The sequence below is a fragment of the Macaca mulatta genome, chromosome 1 (assembly GCF_049350105.2).
Source record: "Macaca mulatta isolate MMU2019108-1 chromosome 1, T2T-MMU8v2.0, whole genome shotgun sequence".
In the NCBI taxonomy this organism is placed as follows: Eukaryota; Metazoa; Chordata; class Mammalia; order Primates; family Cercopithecidae; genus Macaca; species Macaca mulatta.
This window is the reverse complement of record NC_133406.1, coordinates 196,966,270-196,992,589: the sequence shown is the minus strand read 5'-3', so window position 1 is coordinate 196,992,589 and position 26,320 is coordinate 196,966,270. Positions and strand designations below refer to the sequence as shown.

At 47.4% G+C, this 26,320-nt stretch overlaps 2 protein-coding genes across 7 annotated transcripts in view; one reads left to right on the top strand and one right to left on the bottom strand.

Annotated features, from left to right (window-relative positions):
* The window catches only part of MED8 (mediator complex subunit 8), a 417,118-nt gene that overhangs the window by 301,960 nt on the left and 88,838 nt on the right, over positions 1-26,320 (bottom strand). The window lies entirely within an intron of this gene.
* KDM4A (lysine demethylase 4A) overlaps positions 1-26,320 on the top strand; it is a 57,731-nt gene that overhangs the window by 25,051 nt on the left and 6,360 nt on the right. For 4 of the 6 annotated variants that reach the window (XM_028834645.2, XM_077960314.1, XM_028834647.2 and 1 more), the window contains 8 exons: positions 10,371-10,491; positions 15,713-15,894; positions 17,743-17,947; positions 18,396-18,472; positions 19,158-19,213; positions 20,902-21,010; positions 21,599-21,784; positions 24,719-24,889. In XM_028834645.2, the coding sequence (XP_028690478.1) occupies positions 10,371-10,491; positions 15,713-15,894; positions 17,743-17,947; positions 18,396-18,472; positions 19,158-19,213; positions 20,902-21,010; positions 21,599-21,784; positions 24,719-24,889 (1,107 nt within the window). Of the gene's footprint in view, positions 1-845; positions 1,488-10,370; positions 10,492-15,712; positions 15,895-17,742; positions 17,948-18,395; positions 18,473-19,157; positions 19,214-20,901; positions 21,011-21,598; positions 21,785-24,718; positions 24,890-26,320 lie in introns of those variants that run through there. The other 2 variants (XM_077960306.1, XR_013403158.1) reach the window with 2 other exon arrangements.

The following is a 26,320-nucleotide window of genomic DNA, read 5'->3' as shown; positions in this document are numbered from 1 at the left end:
TTCCAGTTGCCACCTAGCAATTCTTCCTTCACAGAGGCGCCGAGCCATTTCGTCCATCCTACTGTTCACTACAGTTCATGCTGTCCTCTTGCTGAGTCTTCCTGACATTCTTGTTTCTAGTTGCAATCACAATCACAAAAAGCAGCTAAGAAGTAGCAAGAGCTCACTGTATATTAAATACTTTGTTTTTCTTTTTTGAGACAGGGTCTTGCTCTGTTGCCCAGGGTAGAGTGCAGTGGCACAGTCTTGGCTCACTGCAACCTCTGTCCCCTGGGTTCAACCCATCCTTCCCACCTCAGCCTCCCAAATAGCTGGGACTACAGGTGCACCACCACTCTCAGCTAATCTTTGTATTTTCTCGGCTTATCTTTGTATTTTTGTATTTTTTGTAGAGATGGGGTTTCACTGTGTTGCCCAGACTGGTCTCGAACTCCTGGGCTCAAGTGATCCTCCTCCCTTGATCTCCCAAAGTGCCATGATTTCAAGTGTGAGCCACTGTGTGCCCCACCGCCCCCAGCTATTAAATACTTTATATGCATTGTTTAGTCTTTGTATTACTGGTTAATTAATCTTATTACAGAGTCAAGTTTTTGTGGGATTTTTTTGGGGTGGAGGTGCAGGAAGCCAATAAATAACACTTGTCCTTTTTCCTCTCAAATTTGGAACTATTTAATTGATGATACAAGAGTCAGGCATATGGAGCTCAGAATGTTGCTTTACTTACAAGTTAAAATGATTGAAGAAAGTGACTTTTAACCTGTGGCCAAATGGCCCTGCTACCCATTTACTCTTTTTTTTTTTTTTTTGAGACTGAGTCTCGCTCTGTTGCCCAGGCTGGAGTGCAGTGGTGCAATCTTGGCTCACTGCAAGCTCCGCCTCCCGGGTTCAGGTGATTCTCCTGCCCCAGCCTCCCCAGTAGCTGGGATTACGGGCATGCATCACCACTCCTGGTTAATTTTTGTATTTTTTTAGTAGAGATTTCACCATGTTGGCCAGGCTGGTCTGTAACTCCTGAGTGCCCGCCTCAGCCTCCCAAAGTGCTGAGATTACAGGTGTGAGCCATCGCGCCTGGACTACTCATTTACTCTTGATGTCTCCAGGCCCCTCTAGAGGCAAAGCATTTCCATGGAAGCACTCAGCTTCCATGTGGTGTGGACATAGGCCAGAATGCACTCCCTCTCCAAAAGACAGATCCTATTGAAGTGAATCACAGCTTTTAAGGGGGTGGGGAGAAGAAAAGCCAGGACTCTTTCCATGTGGAAGTATGCTGGGGGAAGGGGTCTTCTCTCTGACATGTCTCTCTTTTTCAGTCCTCTGCTCAAAAACCCTTGAGTGTCTTCTTGGTTCCTTTTTATTTCTGTATATACTTCTCAGGTCTAGCCTGATGATAATACCCTAATACCCTCTCTGCTGCATTGCCATCCATCCCTCCACCTCCAACATGTGCTAGCTTGTTTGTCTGAACTACTTAAAAGTCTCTAAAACTGTTTTGGCTGCCCTGCCTCTTCACTACTTTGTAATCATTTACAGCATGCCTGCTCTAGGCCAGGACTGTGCCTTCAAGGAACTCATAGTCTAGGAGAGATAGATAAGAGCAAATCATTCCAGTACTAATGATACGTGTTGTGGTACAAGTGGGAGAGTTAGCAGTTCAGCTTGGGGTTGCAGTGTGGATTTCAGGACTGCCCGAGAGAAGGAAACAGTTTAGGCCTGAGGTTAGAAGAATGCCAGGTGGATAGAAGGAAATCGAAGAGAGAATCTGGGAGAGTAGGATGTTCTAAATGCTCATGATAGCTCATGCCAGCATCAAAGCACTTGGGGATCTGCAGTGGTTTAGTTTGTCTCAGGTGTATAGGGCTAGAGAGGGCCTCAGGTGGTGCTTTTGGAGGATATCAAGAGCCAGAACCTGGAGGGTCTGCCTTGTTGCTCTGTGAAGCAGTTTGACCTCCTAGTTACAGTGTAGGGAGCAGCAGAAGGGTCCCCACCATATGCACCGTATGGGTTTGGAAATTGAAAGCTTTCATAATTCATTCTTTTAAATGCACACACAAAGGGCCGGGTGTGGTGGTGCATGCCTGTAATCCTAGCACTTTGGGAGGCCGACATGGGTGGATCACATGAGGTCAGGAGTTCAAGATCAGCTTGTCCAAAATAGAAAAATTAGCTGGGTGTGGTGGCGGGTGCCTATAATCCCAGCTGCTTGGGAGGCTGAGGCAGAAGTGCTTGAACCCCGGGGCGGAGGTTGCAGTGAGGTGAGATCACACCACTGCTCTCTAGTCTGGGTGAAAGAGTGAAACTTTGTCTCAAAAAAATAAATAATAAATGCACACACAAAGATTCAGAGGGAGGCCACGCAGGGTGCCGTGCACCTGTGGTCCCAGCACTTTGGGAGGCTGAGGTGCAAGAATCGCTTGAGCCCGAGAGGTTGAGGCTGCAATGAGCCATGACTGTACCATTGCACTACAGCCTGGGTGGCAGAATGACACAATATCTTAAAAAAGAAAGATGCAGAGCAAATAATACAGTGAACCCACAAATAAATTTTTTTTTTTGAGATGGAGTTTTGCTCTGTCGCCCAGGCTCGAGTGCAGTGGCATGATCTGGGCTCACTGCAGCCTTCACCTCCCGGCTTCAAGCAATTCTTTGCCTCAGCCTCCTAAGTAGCTGGGATTACAGGCGCCTGCCACCACGCCCGGCTAATTTTTGTATTTTTAGTAGAGACGGGGTTTCACTATCTTGGCCAGGCTGGTCTTGAACTCCTGACCTCATGATCTACCCACCTCAGCTTCCCAAAGTGCTGGAATTACAGGTGTGAGCCACTGCGCCCGGCCGAACCCATAAGTATTCTAACAGGTGTCAGGATCTTTCCATATTTGCTTTGTTTGTCCTATTTTCAATTTGCCGAAGTATTTATATTAAAATTATATTATCTTTATTAGTTTATAATGTACATATTTTTGGGGTACATGTGATATTTTAATACATTAATTTGTGAAGATTAAATCAGTGTAATTGGGAAATGTATCACCTTAAATATTTGTCTTTATGCTAGAAACATTCAAATAATTCTAACTATTTTGAAATGTACAATAGACTATTGTAAACTAGTCACCCTACTGATTTGTCAAACACTAGGTCTTATTTTTTCTATCAAACTATATATTTGTGCCCATTAATCTGCCTCTCTGCTGGAGTATTTTAAAGCACATCCCAGATACCTTGTCATTTCTTCCCTACTTCAGTGTGTATCTTTGAAAAATATGGTCACAGGCCGGGCGCGGTGGCTCAAGCCTGTAATCCCAGCACTTTGGGAGGCCGAGACGGGCGGATCACGAGGTCAGGAGATTGAGACCATCCTGGCTAACACAGTGAAACCCCGTCTCTACTAAAAATACAAAAACTTAGCCGGGCGAGGTGGCAGGCGCCTGTAGTCCCAGCTACTCGGGAGGCTGAGGCAGGAGAATGGCGTGAACCCGGGAGGCGGAGCTTGCAGTGAGCTGAGATCCGGCCACTGCACTCCAGCCTAGGTGACAGAGCGAGACTCCGTCTCAAAAAAAAAAAAAAAAGAAAAAAAAGAAAAATATGGTCACTTTCAGCTGGGTGCGGTGGCTCACGCCTGTAATCCCAGCACTTTGGGAGGCCGAGGGGGTGGATCACCTGAGGTCAGGAGTTCGAGACCAGCCTGGCCAACATGGTGAAACCTCATCTCTACTAAAAATACAAAAATTAGCCGGGCATGTTGGCGGGTGCCTGTAATCCCAGCTACTCAGGAGGCTGAGGCAGGAGAATTGCTTGCCATTCTACTCAGGAGGCAGAGGTTGTGGTGAGCTGAGATCGCGCCATTGTACTCTAGCCTGGGCAACAGAGTGAGACTCCATCTCACAAAAAAAATAAAAAAAAAAAAAAGAAAAATATGGTCACTTTCTCAGATAACTATGCCATTATTATACCTAAGAAAACTATAAAAATTCTTTAGCATAATTTACTATCCAGTCCATAATCACATTTCCTCATTGTCCAAACAAAGTCTGTTTTACAGTTGACTGGTTTGTATCAGGATTAAACCAAGGCCCACACCTTTGATTTGATGATGTTTTGAAGTCTTCCTTAATGTAGGCCAGCACCTCCCCCCATTTTTTCCTCACCATTGACTTAATCAAGAAGCTGTCATTGGTTGTCCAGTAAAGGGTTTTTTAAGTACTGCACTGATGTTTTAGAAGATTGTTCTGGAGGCAGTATAAAGATTCTAGGGGGGAGGAAGAGAGAGGCAAAATTAGAAATTGTTAACAGAGGTTCTCTTGAAGGTGGAATTATGGATGATTTCACTTCCTACATTTATGCATCATTTGAATATTTTTATGATTAACATGTTATTTTTATAACTAAATACTTCTACTTCAGGAAAGGAGGAAAAAAGATTTGAAACAGGGAAACCAATTAGGAACCTATTTCTTTAGTCTGAGAGAGAGGTAGTGAGGACCTGTGGGTGGTGGTGATAGGGATGGGGAGCAGAAAATGGACTTGAGCTACTTGGAAGGTAGGTGCATAGGACTGGGTGACTGGATGTGGGGTGAGTCAGAGGGTAGCATGGGGCTTGACTCGGGTTTCCAGCTTTGAGTTCTTGGGATGGATGGTGGTGCCATCCGTATAGGATAGTGGTTATAAGAAAACTAGAGGGTTTTTAGTGTGGGCCAGGAAATGATTTGAGTTTGGGTACGTCTGGAGGGTAACTTTTGTGAGGTAGGCTATGGAGATACATAGACATAGCCTCGAAGCTGGGGGTGGAAGGGTTGGTCTGTGGGTGTGGGAGTCACCAGGAGGGCACTGGTGGGTATGGAAGAATGTGTGTAGAGTGAAGAACAGTTTCACAGTGTGGGGTGACGGGAGAGGGCCCAGGTAGGAGAATGTGAAGAAGCAGCCAGAGATCAGGAGAACTAGGAAAGAACAGTGTATTCGGGGCCAGGGCAGGAGAAAAGTTCAAGACAATTGGAGATATGGCCAAGTGTGCCTTGTATTAAAGGGCAGGGTCCTGCCGAGTGCGGGAAGTTGAAGAGGTAGTGATTGGATTCTGGGGATCTAAGGAAGTGGGAGTGCAGATGGAGAGACAGGAGGGGATGGCTGCAGATAGGTTTTTTGTTTGTTTTTGAGACAAGCTCTTGTGTTGCCCAGGCTGGAGTGCAGTGGTGCGATCTCTGCTCACTGCAGCCTCGACCTCCCAGGCTCAAAGGATTCTCCCACCTCAGCCTCTCAAGTAGTTGGGACTATAGGCATGTGCCATCATGCCCAGCTAATTTTTTTATTTTTGTAGTGATGGGGTATCCTTATGTTGCCCAGGCTGATCTTAAATTCCTGGGCTCAAGTGATCCTCCTGTCTCGGCCTCCCAAAGTGCTGAGATATAGGCATAAGCCATCACACCCAGCCTGTGTTTTTAAATTGTGGTAATATATACATGATATGAAATTTACCTATTTTAACAGTTTTTGTAGTATACAGTTCAGTGGCAGTAAGTACATTAACTTTGTTGGGCCACGGTCACCAGAATGCAGATGGTTTTGAGGTGGGAGGAGATGGAGAATTTATCTCTGAGGGTCGCCTAGAGTAGTCAGATAATTATCTCTGCTTAGTGCAGCCCAGCGCTTTTCAAAAGCCACTGCTCTTGGAAACTCTTCATTGCTTTCCATCTAGTTCCCTTTCTTCTTTGAAGCTCTAGAGTACTTGCTTCTTAATGCCCTTGCCATAGGCTGGTGAAGAATATAACCTTCTAGAAGCTGGGCTCTGTGCCACACTCATCCTCATTTCTTGAGTTACCAGCCCAGTCCACAGGGCTTGGCCTGTGAAACCCTCTGTAATGAGGATGGAATGAGTAAATGGAAGGTCAGGTTTGTTTTAGTAAGAAGCCACCATCAGAATTAATTGACTGGTAGGAATAAGGGACAGATAGTCAAGGTTTGGGGGCAGAAGCTGAGCAACTTTACCCATCCCTGGAGAGGTCTAATAGCACTGGATCTATATTTGTAGACAACTGGGTTCCTTAGAGCACCCTTATATTCCCCTACCTCCACTTTAAGCATCCCCAAGCTGTAATTTGGGCTGCCTGCTGTTCAGTTTCCATGCCACCATCTATGTCAAGGGCCTTTTTTAGGTGAGTTTGGTAAACTGCAGTTTTTGGTAAAAGCACCCTGGCTGACTGACTGCCAAAGCTGTAGAGTTTTCATTACCTACTGACTGAACCTCAGCCATATGTCTGCTGCAGAAGTTCTTGTTAGTTCAAGCTGCTTTGAAAAGTGAGTTCCCAAAACAAGGTGGGAGAACAATTGGTTCTTCTCTGTGCAGAATAAACCCTAACAGGAACACTAACCTTGATGCTGGTGCCAGATGTTGGAGGAGCGAGGAAAGAACTCAGGAGCCTTGAGCTCTAGCTTTCTTGCAGGCAGGGCCCTGGGAGACTACCTGCTATCCCACCCTGTCTGCAAAAAGAGCCCTTTGGGGAAGGGTTTATTACTGCCATTTTACTGGTAGGGCTGCCACTCGTCCAGGCTCATACAGCTAGTTGGTTTCTGTCATATACTGAGGGAATTTAGAAACTGGAGCAATCCCAGGGAAGGCAGCACCGTGAGAAGGGTACGGATGCCATGGTAGCAGGAGGAGTACTGGCCAGGAGATGAGGAAATGTGAAAAAATATTCAAATATTTGAATGGACCTGACTACTTTGGTCAGAGGCAGCATGACGGTAGTGGAAAGGGCTCAGACTTCAGACTTGGACACTAGGTCTCCCTCCCTGAGGTTAGAAATCATGTCTTGTTCATCTCTACACTGCCAAAACAAGTGTTCCCACCATATGCTGGCTATATAGGAGGTGCTGTGAACATACTGATCATGGAAAAACTGTCCTCTTCCTTTCCCAAGCTGCATTCTGGTGTTCTTGACCTTCACCCTTCCACCTCCTCTCGGTGACCTTAGGTACCTCCTACCCTGTATTTGTTTCCTATTGCTGCTATAACAAGGTACCACAAACACAGAGACTGAAACACTTGTTCTCTTGTGGTTCTTTAGTTCAGAAGTCTGAAATGGGTTTCACTGAGCTAAAATGAAGGCGTCAGCAGGGCTGTGTACCTTCCTGGAGGCTCTCGGGGGAGGACCCATTTCCTTGCCCTTTCCAGCCTCCCTAGGCTGTCCACATTCCTTGGCTCCTAGACCTCTGCGTCCATGGTCAGAGGCAGGGGCATCCAACCAAGTGTCTCTGGCATCACATCACTCAGACTCTTCTGCTTCCTTCTGTTGTATTCCCCATTGGGATTACACTGGGCCCACCTGAATGATCCAGGATATTCCCTATTTTAAAGACTATCTGATTAGCAATCTTAATTCTCCTTTACCATGTTAGAATAACATATTCACAGAGATTGGGATGTGGGTATATTGGGGAACCATTCTCTCTACCAAATATCCTATTATCTCCCTTTCACAAGCTGCTGCTTTGCCTATAAAGCCAAGCTCATGTAGCCCCTATCATAGCTAAAATACAATTGGAAATTTCCTTCTCAAATTATGATCTCATTTTTCCCTTGATCTTCCCAAAAATACTCCGTGATATATTCGCTCCTTAGTTTCTTATTCTTTGTCCACCGGAACTTATCTCAAAAAACAGTCCTGATAGCTCCCCGTTGCCGAGTGAGTCCCTTGGCCACTTCCCTGCTCAGCTCTTCTGTGTTCTTTGGCCTGTGGATCTCCCCCTCCCTGAAGTCGTCCCTTTGTTGGCTTTCTGGTATTCCTCTTACCTGTCTGCTGCGGAGTCTCCTTTTCTCCCTTCTCTTCTTCCTCCTGTCCCTGGAAGGCTTAGTTAATTTATCACCCACGACAATCTTATCTTCTCCCACCATTGTAATTCTGAACCTGGTGCTGCGGGTTCCCAGCTCTTGCTCTGACCTCTTTTCTGAACCCCCTGAATTTCTTATTGTCTCCCCTGGGTATTTCCAAATGAAAAGACCCTGGATACATGTTGTGTACCCCACACAGCTTGTTTAACCTGGTTTGTTATTAGCCTCCACTTCCTCCACACGAGCCCTCTTAAAGCCTGTCACCTTGGTGGTCCAGGCTAGAAAACGCCACCATTTCTGGCTTCTTTATTCTCATTCCTTTTTTCCCTAGTCTGCCACAGCCCACAGGTTTAGGCCTATTGTCCAGGTGCCCTCAAAGTGATGGTGGGGGCAGGTCGGTGGCATGGGGGAAACAGGAATATTATTGGGGTATAGGAATAAAGCAAAATTAACTTTATTTTTATCTTAACCTTTTATAGTCTGTTTTTGCTTTAAAATGTGCATATGTGCATTAGTATTAGTATATGTAATTGATTAGTAAGTAATGTCTAGGTTGGGGGTACATGCTCCTAAATTTTCTATTTACATGGTAAGACTATCAGAGTTGGGCAAGTATGGGTTTTCCAGTTTGTTTTAACCAAAGAACCCTTTTACTTACTTATTGATTGATTGGAGACAAAGTCTCACTTCTGTCATCTAGGCTGGAGTGCAGTGGTGCAGTCTCAGCTCACTCACTGCAGCCTTGACCTTCCGGACTCAGGTGATCCTCCCACCTCAGCCTCCCAAAGTGCTGGGGATTGTAGGTGTGAGCCACTGTGCCTGGCCAGAACCCTTTCTTTAAGTGAAATCTTAATCAATTAAAACATACAAATCAAAAGCAGAGCCATTCTGGTTGGAAAGAAGGTGGGGCCTCAAGCCTTTTTTGTTCACTCTAATGGAGGCTCCTTAGGCGCTTTCCGGATGTACATTTTGAAAACCATTGGTTTAGACAGTTGATACAGTTCAGGTCTGATTAAGTCTATGGTCATGTAAGTCTTCATGGACATCAGCAGGAAAAGGTCCCTGATATCCTCACTCCACCATATTCCTCCATACTGCTGCAGCATCCTTACTCACCTAAGCACAGATCCCATCTTCTTTGTTTCTCCACACCTTCTTCTTTTCCTGAGCAGGCCTTTGCACACAGTAGGTGCCCAGTGAATATTTGTTGAATGAATGGCAAATGGACGGCAAAACTTGTTGGCAAAATTTACGTTTGGAAGATTAGGCTCTGTTCTTCCTGGACATGGCCTGTTCAGAAGTTGTTTTCTCTTGGCATTCCAACTGTGGTCCTTAACTCCTGGGGCTCTGTGTAGTCGCACATGGAGTCTGTAGGTCCAGGGTGTCTTCTCTAAAGTAGCACTGCAGCATTTATGGCATTGGTTTTTGTCACAGTTGTAAAGTGGCCCTCTTTCAGGCCTCATTTCCTTGCTTAATGGATTTTGCTAACCCTACGTCTCCTAATGTCAGTGTAACCAAGTTTTAAATATGTTGATTAGAAAGAAACCCTTCTGTAGTGCTTCTGAGTCAATCCTGTATGTTTAAATCTAATTACATTTGCTCTGACATTATGTAAATGCAGTGTTAAATCAACCTTTCCCTTTGCAGCCAGGCCAGAGTTTCAGATGCACTTTCCGTCCTCGCTGATGTTCTCCCCTGGAGAAGCAGCAGCTAACTGAGGAATGAACAGTACCTGCTAGAGCTGAAGTCCCGGCAGTGTATAAGGAGAAGGTGGCCTATTTTACTTTTAATAGGTTAGCTGCTGCTCACCCCTTTGGGTGTCCCCTAGACACTCCTGGGTGGCCCAGCTGCCTGGTACATTGTAACAGGTACTGTTGACCTACTGGGCCAAGGAAAGGGGTGCCTAGGCTCCTTGGGGGCTCTCTCACTTGGGCCACCTCGGTAGTCTCATGGCAGTGAGCTTAAGGGACGGGGCAAGGCTCTCTCAGAGTGGAAGCAGGCTTGTTTTTGGTACATTTGTTTCAGGCTGCTCCTGAGAAGGCCAAGAACCACACTTGGGTTTTCCCCCAAATTTACATAATCCTGGTTCAGACTAGTTTGGTACGTGGTGTTGTCACGTTGTCACTTGGCTTTTTCTTTTTCTTTTTTTTTTTTTTGAGACGGAGTCTTGCTCTCCCGGGTTTACGCCGTTCTCCTGCCTCAGCCTCCCGAGTAGCTGGGACTACAGGCGCCCGCCACCTCGCCCGGCTATTTTTTTTTTTTTGTATTTTTTAGTAGAGACAGGGTTTCACCGTGTTAGCCGGGATCGTCTCTCGATCTCCTGGCCTCGTGATCCGCCCGTCTTGGCCTCCCAAAGTGCTGGGATTACAGGCTTGAGCCACCGCGCCCGGCCCACTTGGCTTTTTCTAAGACAGGTATTTTCTGTGTTTGGTTTTATATGTCTTTTTGTTTCTCTGTGCCCCTCTCTTTCCTTTGGTTTTCATTGTAAGGGTGACTTGTGCTGTCTCTCAAGTGGAGACAAGACCAATTTAATTTCTTCTGGTTTGCCTAGGTTGCGGATGAATACATGTTTTCCCTGGAGGAGAATAAGAAGTCCAAGGGACGCCGTCAGCCTTTAAGCAAGCTCCCCCGCCATCACCCACTTGTGCTGCAGGAGTGTGTCAGTGATGATGGTAAGTGTTGTTTTTCCTTCACCAGGAAGAAAGCAGCTCACCACATTAGACTTAACAGGACAGGACATCAGAAGGCCAAGCTGACAGATAAGGGTGGGCCTGTGGCTTAGCTGCTCTTCCAGATTTCCGTAGAGAGGACTGGATTTCCTTATATCTAATTCACTAACCAGATTTCATTATAAGTTTGAGTATCTTGCAGTGTACCTTAACAGGGGATAATTGCAGGCAGGTTTTTTCCTTTCTTTTTTTTTTTTTTTGAGACGGAGTCTCAGGCTGTTGCCCAGGCTGGAGTGCAGTGGCGCGATCTCGGCTCACTGCAAGCTCCGCCTCCCGGGTTCCCGCCATTCTCCTGCCTCAGCCTCCTGAGTAGCTGGGACTACAGGCGCCCGCCACTGCGCCCGGCTAATTTTTTGTATTTTTAGTAGAGACGGGGTTTCACTGTGGTCTCGATCTCCTGACCTTGTGATCCGCCCGCCTCGGCCTCCCAAAGTGCTGGGATTACAGGCTTGAGCCACCGCGCCCGGCCAGGTTTTTTCCTTTCTTTTCCTGGGAGGTACACGGCTGATTTTTCAAGATAGAAACTCCTGTCAGTGATGCAAAGCCCTGTGCTGGATATGTGGCTGCAAAGATAACTAAGATATGTCTGTGCCTTCAAGACACTCACAGCGTAGTGGGGAAACTGGACAGGTGAACAGATCTCAAGAAAGAAGAGGCGGCTGGGCGCAGTGGCTCACGCCTGTAATCCCAGCACTTTGGAAGGCCAAGGCGGGCGGATCACGAGGTCAGGAGATCAAGACTCTCCTGGCTAACACATGAAACCCCATCTCTACTAAAACTACAAAAAAGTAGCTGGGTGTCATGGCGCATGCCTGTAGTCCCAGCTACTCAGGAGGCTGAAGCAGGAGAATTGCTTGAACCCAGGAGGCGGAGGTTGCAGTGAGCCGAGATCGCGCCACTGCACTCCAGCCTGGGCAACAGAGCGAGACACCGTCTGAAAAAAAAAAGGTGTTACTCTGGGGCAGAAGGACAGCATGCCTTGGAGAAGAGGAGCAGGAGGCTGTAGTCAGAGGAACTCTAGTCAGCTCAGTGTGGCTAGAGCTGGAGGGCAAGGCCAGGGAGTGATAGGTGGGGTAGGACGAGGGGGACCAGATCCTGGAGAGCACTATCATGGAGGCCAGAGTGAGGAGTTTATCTTACTGGCATTCAGGAGCCAGTGACACAGTGACGTTCGAGCAGAGGAATGACATGGTCATTTAGATTCCTTTAGAAAAGATCACTCCTAGTGCTGGCATCTTGAGGATGGCTTTGAGAGGACCACATGGGCTTCCATAATGGTCTGTCTGCAATATGAAGGTCTGAAGTAGGATGGTGGTGGTAGGGAATATATTGGGAAGATAAAATCAACTGGATTTGGTGACTGGCTGTGGAGCTATGAGGATGGTAGTTGAGGAGGATGAGTTGAGTGCCTCCCTGGTTTGTAGCTTTCACTGGGGAAACCTGAGTTCAGTGTCTATGGAGGACGTAGACTTAGGACTTGGCACTGAGGTGACATTTGATACAATTGTTGGAATAATGAGGCCACTCTTGGGGAGGGGACCAAGGTGGGTGAGCAGAGGCTGGGGGTAGGTGGACAGAGGAGGGAAGAGAGCCTGTGAAGGAGGCAGAGAAGCAGGGTAAGCAGACATGTAAGGAAAACCAGGAAATGTGGCACTGAAGCTCAGGGTGCATTGACATCAGTGGAGAGTGGTCTCCTGTGCTGCCTGGAGCCCAGAGATCCAGGAAGATCAGTACTGCTGAGCCTCAGCTCTGGCTCGGTTGATGACTGGGCCCTGGCACCCTCAAGGAGAGCAGAGTCAATTGTACTTGTTACTCTTGACTAACGTCAGGCCCTGTCCTACCTGGTCCTCTCCTTCCTGATCATTGCCCCATCTCTGCTGGTTTTTTTTTAAGTAGAAAGATCATGATATGGCTGGGCGTGGTGGCTCATGCCTGTAATCCCAGCACTTTGGGAGGCTGAGGCGGGTGGATCACAAGGTCAGAAGATCAACACCATCTTGGCTAACATGGTGAAACCCCATCTCTACTAAAAATACAAAAAATTAGCTGGGTGTGGTGGCAGGCGCCTGTAGTCTCAGCTACTCAGGAGGCTGAGGCAGGAGAATGGCTTGAACCTGGGAGACGGAGCTTGCAGTGAGCCGAGATGACACCACTGCACTCCAGCCTGGGTGACAGAGCCAGACTCCGTCTCAATAACAACAACAACAACCAAAAAAAAAAAAAACATCATGATAAACAGGGTGGGGAACATCCCTTCTGTCCTCTATTCAGAAGTGTGGCAGGACCCTGAGTCAGGTCCTAGGAAGTTCTCTGTGTTCTTATTCCAGCCCAGACAGAAACTTCAGGTTCTCTTGGTAGCACCAGCCTATCTCCCAACTGGTTTAAAGCAATACAGACTTTAGGAAACTGGGAAGGTTACCAAGAGGAATACAAAATTACCCTTCAAAGATGACCATTATAAATATATTAGCATATTATCTTCTTGACTTTTCTAGTCAGATATTAGAGTATGTCCATGTATATCTTTTTAAAATAATGCAGTTGAGATAATACACAACTTCCCCCTACTTTTTTTGTTTCGTGTTTTTTTTTTTTTTGAGACAGAGTCTCACTCACTCTGTTGCCCAGGCTGGAGTGCAGTGGAGTGATCTTGGCTCACTGCAACCTCTGCCTCCTGGGTTCAAGTGATTCTCCTGCCTCAGCCTCCCAAATAACTAGGATCACAGGCGTGTGCTACGACTCCCGGCTAATTTTTGTATCTTTAGTAGAGACGGGGTTTTGCCATGTTGGCCAGGCTGGTCTCGAACTCCTGACCTCAAGTGATCCGCCCACTTCAGCCTCCCAAAGTGCTGGGATTACAGGCATGAACCACCATGCCCAGCCCCATAATATCCTTTAATCTTCAGTCCATGACCCTCTTTCTGTCCTTGTCCCAAGAATGTGTTTTATAGTTATTTCTTTTGAACTCTAATATAAATCAAGCTAAGGTCACATACTGTATTTGGAAGTTATGTTTCTTTAGTGTTGTATGCCCCTCCCCCCACTTTAAAAAAATTTCAATTCAAGCATAACAATTCAGTGACATGCACACATTTTAACTGTACAGCTCAATGAAATTTTATGTATGTAAACTGTGTAATTTTGCTTCCTGCAATAACGTAGTGAACATTTTCCCTCATCATTCAGTATTCACAAATGGAATGATCTGGGGCCACTTTTGGCTTTGTAAATGGAACAGATGTCAGTGTGTTAATTTTTTAGTTGTGAGTGTGAGCCTGCCTGTCTGTTTCTGTTTCTTCCATTCTATCTTGGTCACTCCTGTTTGGCCAGGATAACAAAAAAAATCTGTGCTTGGGTTCTGGGCACCATGGCTCCTGATTGCAACTGAACGATGGGGCATATAGGGGTTGATTTTCATTGTCTGCGTTGGTGTCCTTAGGGTACACTGAGGTGGCGCACAATGGCAGCTGCCAGATGCCTTCAGATTAAACATGACTGTGAGGGCAGTGTAGAAAACTATCGCACTGAGCTGGAGTTGCCAGAAATGAAGAAACAGGCACCTAATGGAAGTACAGACCAGAGCTCTCCTTGGCTGCTTTGAACAGATTTCAGGGGCCTTTGAGAAAGCACTTCTTTTTGGGAAGAAGGAGGGTCATAGCTGAGGACTGATGATGCCACTCACAGCGAGATGCAGGGATCCCCTAGGATGCCCCGTGTGATGGGGCTGGCACAGAGCCAGTCTCCTTTCAGGGGCTGCATACTTGGGCCTTGCTTGGTCACACTTGCCAAAGAAGGGCATAGCAACTGTAGCTTCTCATACCTCCCTCGCATGGTAGAGCATCTGGAGAAACATTTTGGACATCTACCAAAGACTGCCCTCATTTACTCATAACCTTCAGAATTTTGGCGTTTCCTTTACTTCCCTGTTTCTGTTTCCTTGTTTCTGCTGGGAGCTCGTGGACTATGCCCGTGTTTTACTGATTTAGGAAGAACTGGGAAATGTGCACCTTCATCACTTATATGAGTTTTGTGAGCAAACTGTTTTTGATTTCCACTCAGCAGTATGTCCCTTTCTTGTAGGAAGATGCACCCAAAGGGGATTTTTCCTTCCCAGGCCTTGATGAAGTCTGATGAGTTGTATGTTCTGCTGTCTAGTGTACCTAGGAGACACCATCTGTCATGACCAGGGATATATAAAGGGCCAGGAAGTCAGTATTTTAGGCTTTACAGCCCTCATTAGGCTCTGTGGTTGTCACTGTCTTTTTTTTTTTTTTAAGCCCCAATGCTGAAAATGTAAAAACAAAGCTGGGTGCAATGGCATGTGCCTGTAATCCAAGCTACTTGGGCAGCTGCGATGGGAGGATCACTTGAGTCCAGGAGTTTGAGGCTGTGGTGGGCTATGATCGCACATGTAAATAGCCACTGTACTCCAGCCTGGGCAGCATAGCGAGACCCCATCACAAAGATGTAAAAACAATTCTTAACTTCCCGAGTGGGCTGGATTCAGCCTGCAGGATATTGTTTGCCAGCGTCAGGACATCACATCTTGTGGCTGGGAAGAGGAATCATCTTGGACATGTAGCTCTGCTTTCTTCTGAGGCAGAGCTAGGAGGGGGTGGGGAGCCTTGTCCAGAATAGGTACATACCCCTGACCTTTCCAGAGGAAGCTGGAAAGTCCTGGCCAAGGACCATGATATTACAACTTTTAAGCTTTGCCAATTCCCTGTTATTTTCCTTCCTTGTTTAGCTGCACTAAAGGGAAAACTCTAAAAGGTAAAGGACTTAACAGGCTGACATTTTGGAGGCAGCAAATAAGATGGTTTCTGGCAAGATGGTGCTTCATTCTGCTGTCCTTGGGCAGAGGGGCTGAATGTGGCAGCTGTTAAGGGAGAGCAGAGTAAGCTAAGCTCATGGGACAGGAGGAAGATTGGAGGCCATGAGTGAGTTTGACCAGGGAATGGGGTACTGGCAGGACTCTCTACACATCATCAAGATACTGAAGGAGTCTACTGACAGTTCTTCCATCCTTTGCCTTTATCATCCTTAGGAATCCAGGAGTCACCCTTGGTCCAAACCTAGGACCAGGAGTCCTAGTTGAACTCATCTGCTCTCCAGGCAGAGCCACAGGGTTGGTGCTGACTCATATTTCTGTTTCCTCCACTAGAGACATCTGAACAGCTGACCCCTGAGGAAGAGGCTGAGGAGACAGAGGCCTGGGCCAAGCCTCTGAGCCAACTGTGGCAGAACCGACCTCCAAACTTTGAGGCTGAGAAGGAATTCAATGAGACCATGGCTCAGCAGGCCCCTCACTGCGCTGTCTGTATGATCTTCCAGACTTACCATCAGGTAAGCCGGCTTCATGCACTCTGTTTACCCAGGACCAGCAATCAGAGGGAAGCTAGATTTAATTGTGAGTATATAGCTTGTCACTGGTTGTCTTGGGAAAGGCCACCTCCATCTCTGGCATTCTCTGCCCCATCCGTGTATTGGTCAGTCTTCTCCAGGCAGATAACCCAGCAACGTGGGTTTCAATTGAGAATGCTTTGGAGATGAGCTGAGGGTGGGCTTAGGCTCCCCTTTGCACATGCATTCACCACAGACATCATTGTTCGCAGAGCAATCTGCATTTTTCTTATTCTGGTCCGTGGTTATTCCTGCCAAGTGGTTTGTAGTCCTGGCCAGGGTGGAGAACTAATTTCTTTACCACAGTCTGAACTTCAGCTAAAAAGCCAGATCCTCTAATGTTGTTTTTCTTTTCCCATTGCCACAGAGGGTGTTGCCAGTAGCAGAAGGAACTTGGGAGGGGTAGAAGCAAGGGCCCGATATGTGAGGAGGGACTGGGAGGCAAGACTGCTGAGCTCAGCTGTGTGCTTCATACTCTGGGGCATCTATGGATTCACTGATAGATCTCTTTGGGTCCAGCTCTAGGATGCCAGGAAGGCATTCACAGCAGCAGGTGCCAGGGGACAAGCTCAGTCTCAGCTGGGACCTGCACAGCATGGCAGGTAGATAAGTGGTCCTTAACTTGATCTGGTGGTTAAAGTAGCATGGCTACTGCTGAGGCTGGCAGGGCCCCCGATTCATGCTTGCTGAAAATAGAACCTCAGACCAACACACTTTGGATTAGGAACTCGCTAAATCTTTCCATTGACAAAAAGCAAAACCAAAGCCTTTGCCTATGAGGGGAGTGAATGGCTGGGTTCTTACTATAAGCAGATCTACTAAGTAGGAGTTTCACAAATGGCATAGGCTCTGGGGTTGACATCTTTCTGGGCCTCATCCTTGGAATGGGGATGCAAGTGCCATCCAGCAGATATTTGCAATCAGTATAGTTTGCCAAGGGAAGTATGTGGATATAAGTTCTTCCTGGAGGGACCCTGAGCCAGGAATCACACAGGTGGGGCTCCAGCCATGTAACAGTGCTGTAGTTCAGGTGACCTGCTAACAGGTACCACAAGAGGCAATTAGTGCTGGCCTATTAGGAGCTTCTGCTCTGGGTACACTCCCCGGGTGGGGTCACTGCACGGTGTAGCACATAAGGGAGCCCACAGTAGCAGCCTAGCTGCTAACATTTCAGTGCTTTTTTTTTTTTTTTTTTTTTTTTTTTTTTTTTTTAAAAAGATGGAGTCTCAGTCTGTTACCCAGGCTGGAGTGCAGTGGTGTGATCTCGGCTCACCGCAACCTCTGCCTCCCCAGTTCAAGCGATTCTCCTGCCTCAGCCTCCCAAATAGCTGGGACTACAGGCATGTGCCACCACGCCCAGCTAATTTTTGTATTTTTAGTAGAGATGGGGTTTCACCATGTTGGCCAGGCTGGTCTCAAACTCCTGACCTCTGGTGATCCACCTGCCTCGGCCTCCCGAAGTGCTGGGATTACAGGCGTGAGCCACCTCGCCTGGCCTCTCTGCATTTTATTACCACTTGCTTTGGGAAGATTGAAATCCCAGTTGCCTCTTACCTTGCTCCCTTTTCTCAGCTGTCCCCTAGGGGTCTTTGTATGATGCTGCTGTGAGAAATTGAATTTGAGTCATTAGAGGTAACTTCAATTAGCAGCTCCGGGATAATGGCTGTGCACCCGGGAGCTGTAGCCATAGTCAGATCGGTAAGAGAGCCAGCTTTCTGCTGATAGAGCAGGTGGAAGGCTAAGAGCACAGGCATGTGCTCACTGAGGTGTACACTTGTTCTTTCCCCTTAGGTTGAGTTTGGAGGCTTTACTCAGAACTGCGGAAATGCTTCAGATTTAGCCCCCCAGAAGCAGAGGACCAAGCCATTGATTCCGGAAATGTGTTTCACTTCGACTGGCTGCAGCACGGACATCAACCTTTCTACTCCCTACCTTGAGGAGGATGGCACCAGCATACTGGTTTCCTGCAAGAAGTGCAGCGTCCGGGTCCATGCCAGTGAGTGCTGCTCACCTTTCTGTGTGTCCTGTCCCAAGAGTATGGGCCTGCCCGCTGGACGTTCTTGCTACCTCCTGGCCTCCCGGCCCCTAAAAGATTGTTGATGTTTTATTGGGAGAGTCTGTTGCTAGTGGATTTTTTCTGTGTCTCCAGGGGTCCATACTGGCACTAGGCATCTCTGTGCCATCCTCTTGGTTGCAGATAGCAGAAAGGGATTAGTCCCTGCCACTTACTAGGTGTTTGTACCAGTGAATCTACAGTTTCTGACTTTTTGAGACTTTGAGCCATACTATATGCCTGAGCCCTGGGGACTCAGACTAAAGAAAACTAAGGGGTTTCTGTGAGATTTGGTTGTAGCTTTGGGAGGTGGTATATGGAAAGGAATTGCAAATCTCCCTTTTGACTCTGACCATTGGGTTTAATTTGCTCATCTTGGTGTCCCTGTTAGGTTGCTATGGGGTCCCCCCTGCAAAGGCTTCTGAAGACTGGATGTGTTCTCGCTGTTCAGCCAATGCCCTAGAGGAGGTGAGTGATCCCACATGGTTACTGTCTTCACCGTAAGTCTTGGTGCATATTCAGGGCTGTACGATTTCATGTCAGACTCAGTATTCCCAGCAGTCTGCATAGGGTCTGGTACGCGGCGATGTCAGAGAGCAAGTATTGTGAGAGTAAATCCTATGACAGTGAGAGCGGTTGCTGCCCACTTAACGGAGTCTGGACGCTGTGTTAGCTCCATTATGTGAAGACCAACTAGTGGTCTTCCTGTAGGAAGAACAATAACTCCCTTAAAAGAATTTAGCCATTTTGAGTTGGAGCCTCAGAAAGGGGCTCAGATGATTCATTGTGCAGTTTTCTCTTCACTGTACCCCTGGAACCTGGCTGTACCTAGCCCACAAAAGAAGCAGTCAGATCCCTGTCGTGCCTCTAGTTTGAGCAAAGTATCTTTCATGACTTTGCTAAGAGTTGTTATTAGCAGTAAACAGTGAGGAGGATTATATGAAGTCATGCGAATACTTGGCACACTTTAGCCCTGAGTGGCCTCTCCTTCCGACAGGGCGTCCTGGTGCAGGGGCTGCCTGGGTGAAGCCCCACATGCTATTATGCTGCTTTCTTATGTGGAGGAGTTGCCCAAAGCAGGTCCAGGGGAGAGCAGATTGAATGTTAATGACTTGGTGTTAACCACTTTTTCCTCCCTCTCCTTTCTTGGCAGGACTGCTGTTTATGCTCATTACGAGGAGGGGCCCTGCAGAGAGCAAATGATGACAGGTAAGTTTCCTGAGCAGTGCCTTGGAATGCACAGGCTCAAGTTCTGAAGCACACAGTGTCTTTGTGAGGGCACTAGCTGTTCTTCTGAATGACTGATGAGGATTTGGGAAGCACATCGTGTGGAGCTGGAATAGCATCTCCAAGACTCATTTTAAAAATGGAATGCTAAGGGAGCCAAGCAGTCTCAGACTTTCCAACTCCAGCTGCTCCTCTGCAGCAGAGATGTCAGTGACATCCTCCTTTGGAGGCGCTAAGAATGGACTCATGAGAATATGAAGGCTGTGAAGGTGATGCGCAGGGACTGTGTGGGCTGGAGTGAGGACATTCACCTTGTCACAGCTGGCGCTGGTGCGCAGAGGCGGCCACAGGCTAGCAAGCACTTCTCCACGTGGCAAACTCCCTGGCTCAGACCTGGTATTTGGAATGAGGCGAGTGTGCTCAAGGGCGACACTGAGGAGAGCTCAGACAGGCCCACCCACTATGGAACCAAATCTACTGAAGTTTCTGGGCTTCTCAGCTGTTGGACAGCTCATTTTTATGGAGTGAATCTTTGTGCTTAGACATGTGCTTGGTTGCTCTGAGGTGGAAATGTAAGATGAATGAGGTTTCTGACCTGGAAGAGCTGGCTGTTTAGGGCATGGTGCATGCAGGTCAGTGCTGAGTATCCTGCTTTTAAGTAGAATCCCGTGGCAACTTGCAGCACATGTTCAGTCCAGCCGCCTGCCCTCAAGAGTCCCTGTCATGCTGTCCCTGAGAGATGGCTACTCTGCTTGCTGCTTCTGCTCCTTCAGAGGCACTTGCTGCCATTATTTGAGGTCATTGTGTTCCTCACAATCACAGGATAGTGCTGGAAACATTCTTACTTGGAGTGGAAATGGCTCTGCTTGAACCTCTCACCTTTCCTCTGAATGCCTGTTCTTCCCTCCAGGGCCACCCAGAACAAATCTGTTCCTACTCTAAAAAGACAGCCCCACTAGTACTGCAGACAGCTTCATGGAGCCCCAGTGTTGTCTGTTGTAGGTTTTCACGTAGCATGGTTTTAAGAGTTGTCACCATTTTAGTTCTTTTCCTCTTGGTGCATGCTAGTTTCTCAAAATGTCCAAAACTTACTTTAGTTCAAGGATGTCCGTTGAATAGACCTCTCAGAGTAAGTGGAGCTTGGGTCAAACCTTAAGGATTAAAGAGTGAGTCAGCTATGGAAAAAGGGAGCAGAAGGGAGAGGTCATTTCAGCCTGGGGGAGAGGTTTGGGCAGAGGCCAAGAGAGAGAGCTGTGATTACTGGCAGATTGGGGCACAGCCGGGGATGTTTTCAGGAAGCACTTGGGTCCTGTGGTAAAGAGGTCTGCATAGAGCTCTCCAATTTATTCTCACTCCCTGAAACCTGCCACACACCATTAGCCTGCGGCTCTGCTCATTTTTTAACAGACAGTGAGTGAGTGGTGTAAGAAGCATGATCCTGTGCTAACCTAGGGCAGTGGGCAGTGGCAGCAGTGGGGGTGACACTGCTTCCACATACTCAGAGGAGAGACGGTTCTGGTTCTCACCATCCTGGGTCCCAGGCACGTGCTGGTGGGAGTCAGTGGTCACCCAGGTGAGGGAGGAAGCACTGTCAGCAGGCCCACGTGAGAAGAGAAGGCCGTAGAGCCTTGGGCCCAGAGGTGACTGAGGTAGCCTTTGCCTTTTGGCAGGTGGGTCCACGTTTCATGTGCTGTGGCAATTCTGGAAGCAAGGTTTGTCAACATTGCAGAAAGAAGTCCGGTGGATGTGAGCAAAATCCCCCTGCCCCGCTTCAAACTGGTAAGGGTTTGTAGACTACAGAATTTCCCGACTTACAAGTACCTGGGTAGAAGAGAACAGGGACCCCCTCTGTCCCTTGGTTTTGGTTAGAGTTTGTGATTCTCACTCTGTGGTTAGATTCCTTAGTGGAGGCCAGGTGTGGTGGCTCACGCCTGTAATCCCAGCCCTTTGTGGGGCCGAGGTGAGTGGATCACTTGAGGTCAGGAGTTCAAGACCAGCCTGGGCAACATGGTGAAACCCCAACTCTACTAAAAATATAAAATTAGCCAAGAGTGGTGGTGTGCACCTATAATCCCAGCTCCTCGGGAATCTGAGGCAGGAGAATCACTTGAACCCGGGAGGCGGAGGTTGCAGTGAGCTGAGATTGTGCCACTGCACTCCAGCCTGGGCAACAGAGCAAGACTCTCAAAAAAAAAAAAAAAAATTTCTTGGTGGGTAAAGTTGTAACCAGACCTGGATTAGAGCAGGCTGGTGTGTCCTTGTATTTTGGGAAGGACTCTTGCTTGACTTTGCATTTGGGAGGGGAACAATAGAGGAAGCTGTAGTGTCAGTTCCTGCAATCACTGGTTTTCTTCCCCTGTGCTACAGAAATGTATCTTCTGTAAGAAGCGGAGGAAAAGAACTGCTGGCTGCTGTGTGCAGTGTTCTCATGGCCGCTGCCCAACTGCCTTCCACGTGAGCTGCGCTCAGGCTGCCGGTGTGATGATGCAGCCTGATGACTGGCCTTTTGTGGTCTTCATTACCTGCTTTCGGCACAAGATTCCTAATTTGGAGGTGAGAGAGGGTGCCATTCTAGAATCCTCTTGACATTTTTCATGATCATTTTCTCTGCATGTTTTCCATTTATTGTGTCAGGAACAATTTCCTCAAGCATTCTGCATTATGAAGAGTGCTAATGAGTTAAGAGATTGAGAGATGGCCCCTGTCCATCTCCACTCCCTGCCTTGTACTCCATAATCCAGTGACACCAAACTGCTTGTATTTGATTCCTTTTGATTATCTCTTTACTTGTCTGCCTCTCCATCAGGATAAACTCCTTGAGGGTCCATATCTTATTACTGTGGGCATCCTTATTACTTAACCTAGTGTCTGGGACATGCAGAACCTCTGAAAATGTTGAGAACAAATGGGGAGAGCTCCCAAGAGTTAACCGTGTTAACTGTTAGCCAGACAGTAGAGATTTCTGCAGTTCTCTGAATGGTAGAGATTAGAGAAAAAGTGACATGTAATGTTAGCTAGAGGAGCTACGAAGAGGATTGGGTAGAAGGTGGCATTTGAAGTGGGTCTTAAACAATAAGAAGGAATTGTGTGCAGAGACTGTTGTGTGCAGAGCTTCAGAAACAGAACAAGCAGGTCGTGGAAGAAAGACCATGGAAGACTGGTTATGGGAGTGTGACGGCGTGTGGGAGTGTGATGCCTGAGAGGCGGACAACGGCAGAGGATGAAGGCCCTGCACTGCCACTCTCAGGACTCTGACCTCTCTTCACTGGATGAGGAGAACTTGCTGAATATTTTGATTCTGAACTATAGTTTTTGATAATCACTTAGGTGTGTGTTTGAAGAGAGGATTCAGAGTAAGAATTTGAGGCCAGAAAACCAGTTAGCCTAGGAGAGAGTGAGGTCTTAAATGGGAACACATAGGCAGGGCTTTGGGGTACATTTAACTTTGAGATCCCCCAACAGGTAGAATTGATAGGATTTGATGACCCTCGTGGGTTGAGAAGGGGAGAGGAGGAGGAAAGGGGGAGTGAATACTGAAGATGACTCAGGTTAATCCCTTGAGAGATGGGAAGGATGCTAATATGATGTTAGTAACTGCAATCAGGAACTGAGTTGAAGCAGTGTTGCTCTGCAAGGGAGAGAGGGAGGGATGAGAAAGAGGAAAGTAAATGCTAAGGTCGCTGGAGCATTCTGGAGAGTAACTGTGAGGGTAAAGATTTGGCTATTAGCATTTAACAGCATAGTTAAATCTAGTTCCCATTAGAAACTGGGCTCCGGAGATTCCCAGTGGGAGGAGCAGGTAGCAGAGCATGAACCGGTGAAAGCAGCTGAGAAAGTGAGGCAAGCCAGTGGGAGGAAGGAGGGTCACATTCAACAGAGAAGGCAGGGCTGGCGTGGTGGTCACTAAGTACCACAAACTGGAGTGTCCCTGTGGGGTAGTCAGGTCAGATGCCAGACCATAGTCGGGGAAGGCTCTGCCATGAGTGAGTTACAATCTAATAGAAGAGACGATCATACAGGTTTGACAACAATGTGGTAAATACATAATCAAAGGAAGAACGTGATAGACGGCCAGCCCAGAAGGATAAACTTTTCACTCTGCCATTTGGGATTGCAGAAAAGTCCTGGTTGGCTGACTGCATTCTTTTTCATAAAGATGTTGAACATGACAGGTGGTCAGGGGTACGGTTAGGACCTTAGGAAGATGGGAACATATTCTAGTGAGAATGAGACTCCGGAGTGTCTCAAGGGCCCTGCCATAGCCATCCCTGGTGCCCTCACCATGCCCTTCTCATTGTGAACTTGCCCTTGATGCAGGTAAAAACTTGAGGTAGTACGAGTCACAGATATGATAGGGAAATAGGAGTTTTTTCATACATAGAATAGTTATTTTGTGATAATCATTAGTACTCCACATGCTTAAGCTGGCAGCTGTAGACTGCTGGTGCTATGAGGAAATTGGGGGGACTGATGAGTTAGTATTTCTTTCACTGATTTATTCTTCAAATAGTTATTGAGCATTTACTATATGCCAGGCACAGTTTTAGGTGCCAGGACTATACCACTGAACAAGACAAAAAAGTCCTTGCCCTTCTGGTGCATACAGTATAGTTGAAGGATACATAGAAGCAAGTAAATACACAGTATAGCAGATGGTGAGAAGTGCAGGGATAAAAATTAAGTCAGATAAGGGGAATGGAAGATTAAGTAGTAAGGAATGACATCAATAAGTTGACACTGGGATGGGAGTCAGTGTGCAAGTAACTGGGGAATGGCATCTCAGGTAGAAGAACCAGCAGTGCCAAAGCCCTGAGTGGCAGCACATGTGGCATACTCATTCAGGGAACAGCAAGGGGGGCCAGCATGGCTGGGGCAGAGTGCCTGGGCAGGCTAGCAGTTGCGCTTGGAAATGAGGCTGTCACATGCTTTGTGATCTTGTTTGCATCAAGGGCAAGTTCAGGATGAGAAGGGCATGGTGAGGGCACCAGAGATGGCAATGGCAGGGCCCTTGGAATGGGGGGCAGTTCGTCATGTGTAACTGGAGACATCTGGGAAACCTAAGTCTTTGTGCCCTAGCCCTGAGGGTAATGCCGATGCTAAGATGTGGTGCAGCTTTGCCCCTCAGGACACCTATTGAGTCTTTCCTTCCATACTTTGATGTCAGTTCTTGGCAAGATCAGAGAAGTCCTTGTTGTTCAGAGGGTTCTGGGTAAGACAATGTGGTATAAGGGCCAGTTGTGGACTAGCTAAATTTATGGGAGGAGCTAAATTTATGGAGGAAAATGTGGTACTGGTCTCTTCCAGTGTCCTGCTGGGATGGTGGGTATCTGGAAAGGCTTGTTTTAGCTCCCATCTCTTCTCTCCTTTTTACTTGTACTTTCTCATGTTTATCTTTCCCTGATAAGGAGGAACTAATTGATCTTGGTCTCCATATGCCAGGCCTGCCAACTCCACGTGTGAGTAACCGAAGCCTCTGTTTTTTTCCAGCGTGCCAAGGGGGCCTTGCAAAGCATCACTGCAGGCCAGAAAGTCATTAGCAAGCATAAGAACGGGCGCTTCTACCAGTGTGAAGTGGTCAGGCTCACCACTGAGACCTTCTATGAAGTCAACTTTGATGATGGCTCCTTCAGCGACAATCTTTATCCTGAGGACATAGTGGTAATAACTGCATGGAGCTTCTCAGGCGGTTTGGAATGGGGGATGTTTCTAAGGTCTGGCTGGCAGACTGTGTGTGTGTGCCTGCTGCTTCTAGCCAGGTCCATGGTCCCATCACCTGGTCCTCAAACAGAAAGAAGCATCTGTACCAGTCTTTCCTTGCAAAGAAAACTGCATGCTGCTAGGCTACCCTATATTCCCTAGAAGTACCTGGGAATCAGTATACTTTTTCTGCAATTCCTTGAAACCTGCAACTGTTGCTGTCTAAATTATCCTTGAGGGCATTCTAGTGCAATAGGAGAGCCCAGGCTTTGGAATCAAATGTGCCAATACCAGCTTCATTGCTTAGTAGCTGTGTGATTTTAGGAGAATTATCCAACTCTCTTTTCTACCAGGCCCTCTTAGTAGAGGTATAGAATCTGCTTTTGTTTCTTCACAGTGGGCTTTAGGGCTGAGTAGAAACTGCCTGGAGACACCACTGGCCTGCTTATGTTATTACCACCTGAGATATGGTGGCCCCACATGGACCCAGTTCTAGGTCTGGCTTGGTATTCAGGATTTAGTTCAGGTTTCCCCTACCCCCACCTTGCCTTTTCAGTTGGTAGACTAACCACCAAAGTAGAGAGGAATGAAACAATTTTTTCCTTTAACAAATCAGGTATTGTCCCATGTTTATACCACATTAGCCACTCAGTTGCTAAAAGCACATTCATAGTTATAAGGTAGACTTATAGAAAAGGCGACATTAGTAGTACTCATAGCAGTAGAAAAGGCGACATTAGTAGTACTCATAGCAGTAGTATAGCTGTCATTTATTTACATTTTATTTATTTTTATTATTATTTTTTGAGACGGAGTCTCGCTCTGTTGCCCAGGCTGGAGTGCAGTGGCGCAATCTCGGCTCACTGCAAGCTCTGCCTCCCGGGTTTGCGCCATTCTCCTGCCTCAGCCTCCCGAGTAGCTGGGACTACAGGCGCCTGCCACCACGCCCGGCTAATTTTTTTGTATTTTTAGTAGAGACGGGGTTTCACCGTGTTAGCCAGGATGGTCTCGATCTCCTCCTTGTGATCTGCCCGTCTCGGCCTCCCAAAGTGCTGGGATTACAGGTGTGAGCCACCGCGCCCGGCCTATTTACATTTTATTTTTGAGACAGGGTTTCACTCTGACACCCAGGCTGGAGTGCAGTAGCACAATCTCAGCTCACTGCAGCCTCAACTTGCTGGATTCAGGTGATCCTCCCACCTCAGCCTCCCTGGTAGCTGGGACTACAGGCACGCACCACCATAGCCTGCTAATTTTTTAATTTTTTGTAGAGATGGGCTTTTACTGTGTTCCCCAGGCTGGTCTCGAACTCCTGGGCTCAAGTGATCTGCCCACCCTTGGCCTCTCAAAGTGTTGGGATTACAGGCATGAGCCTCTGTGCCCGGCCTTATT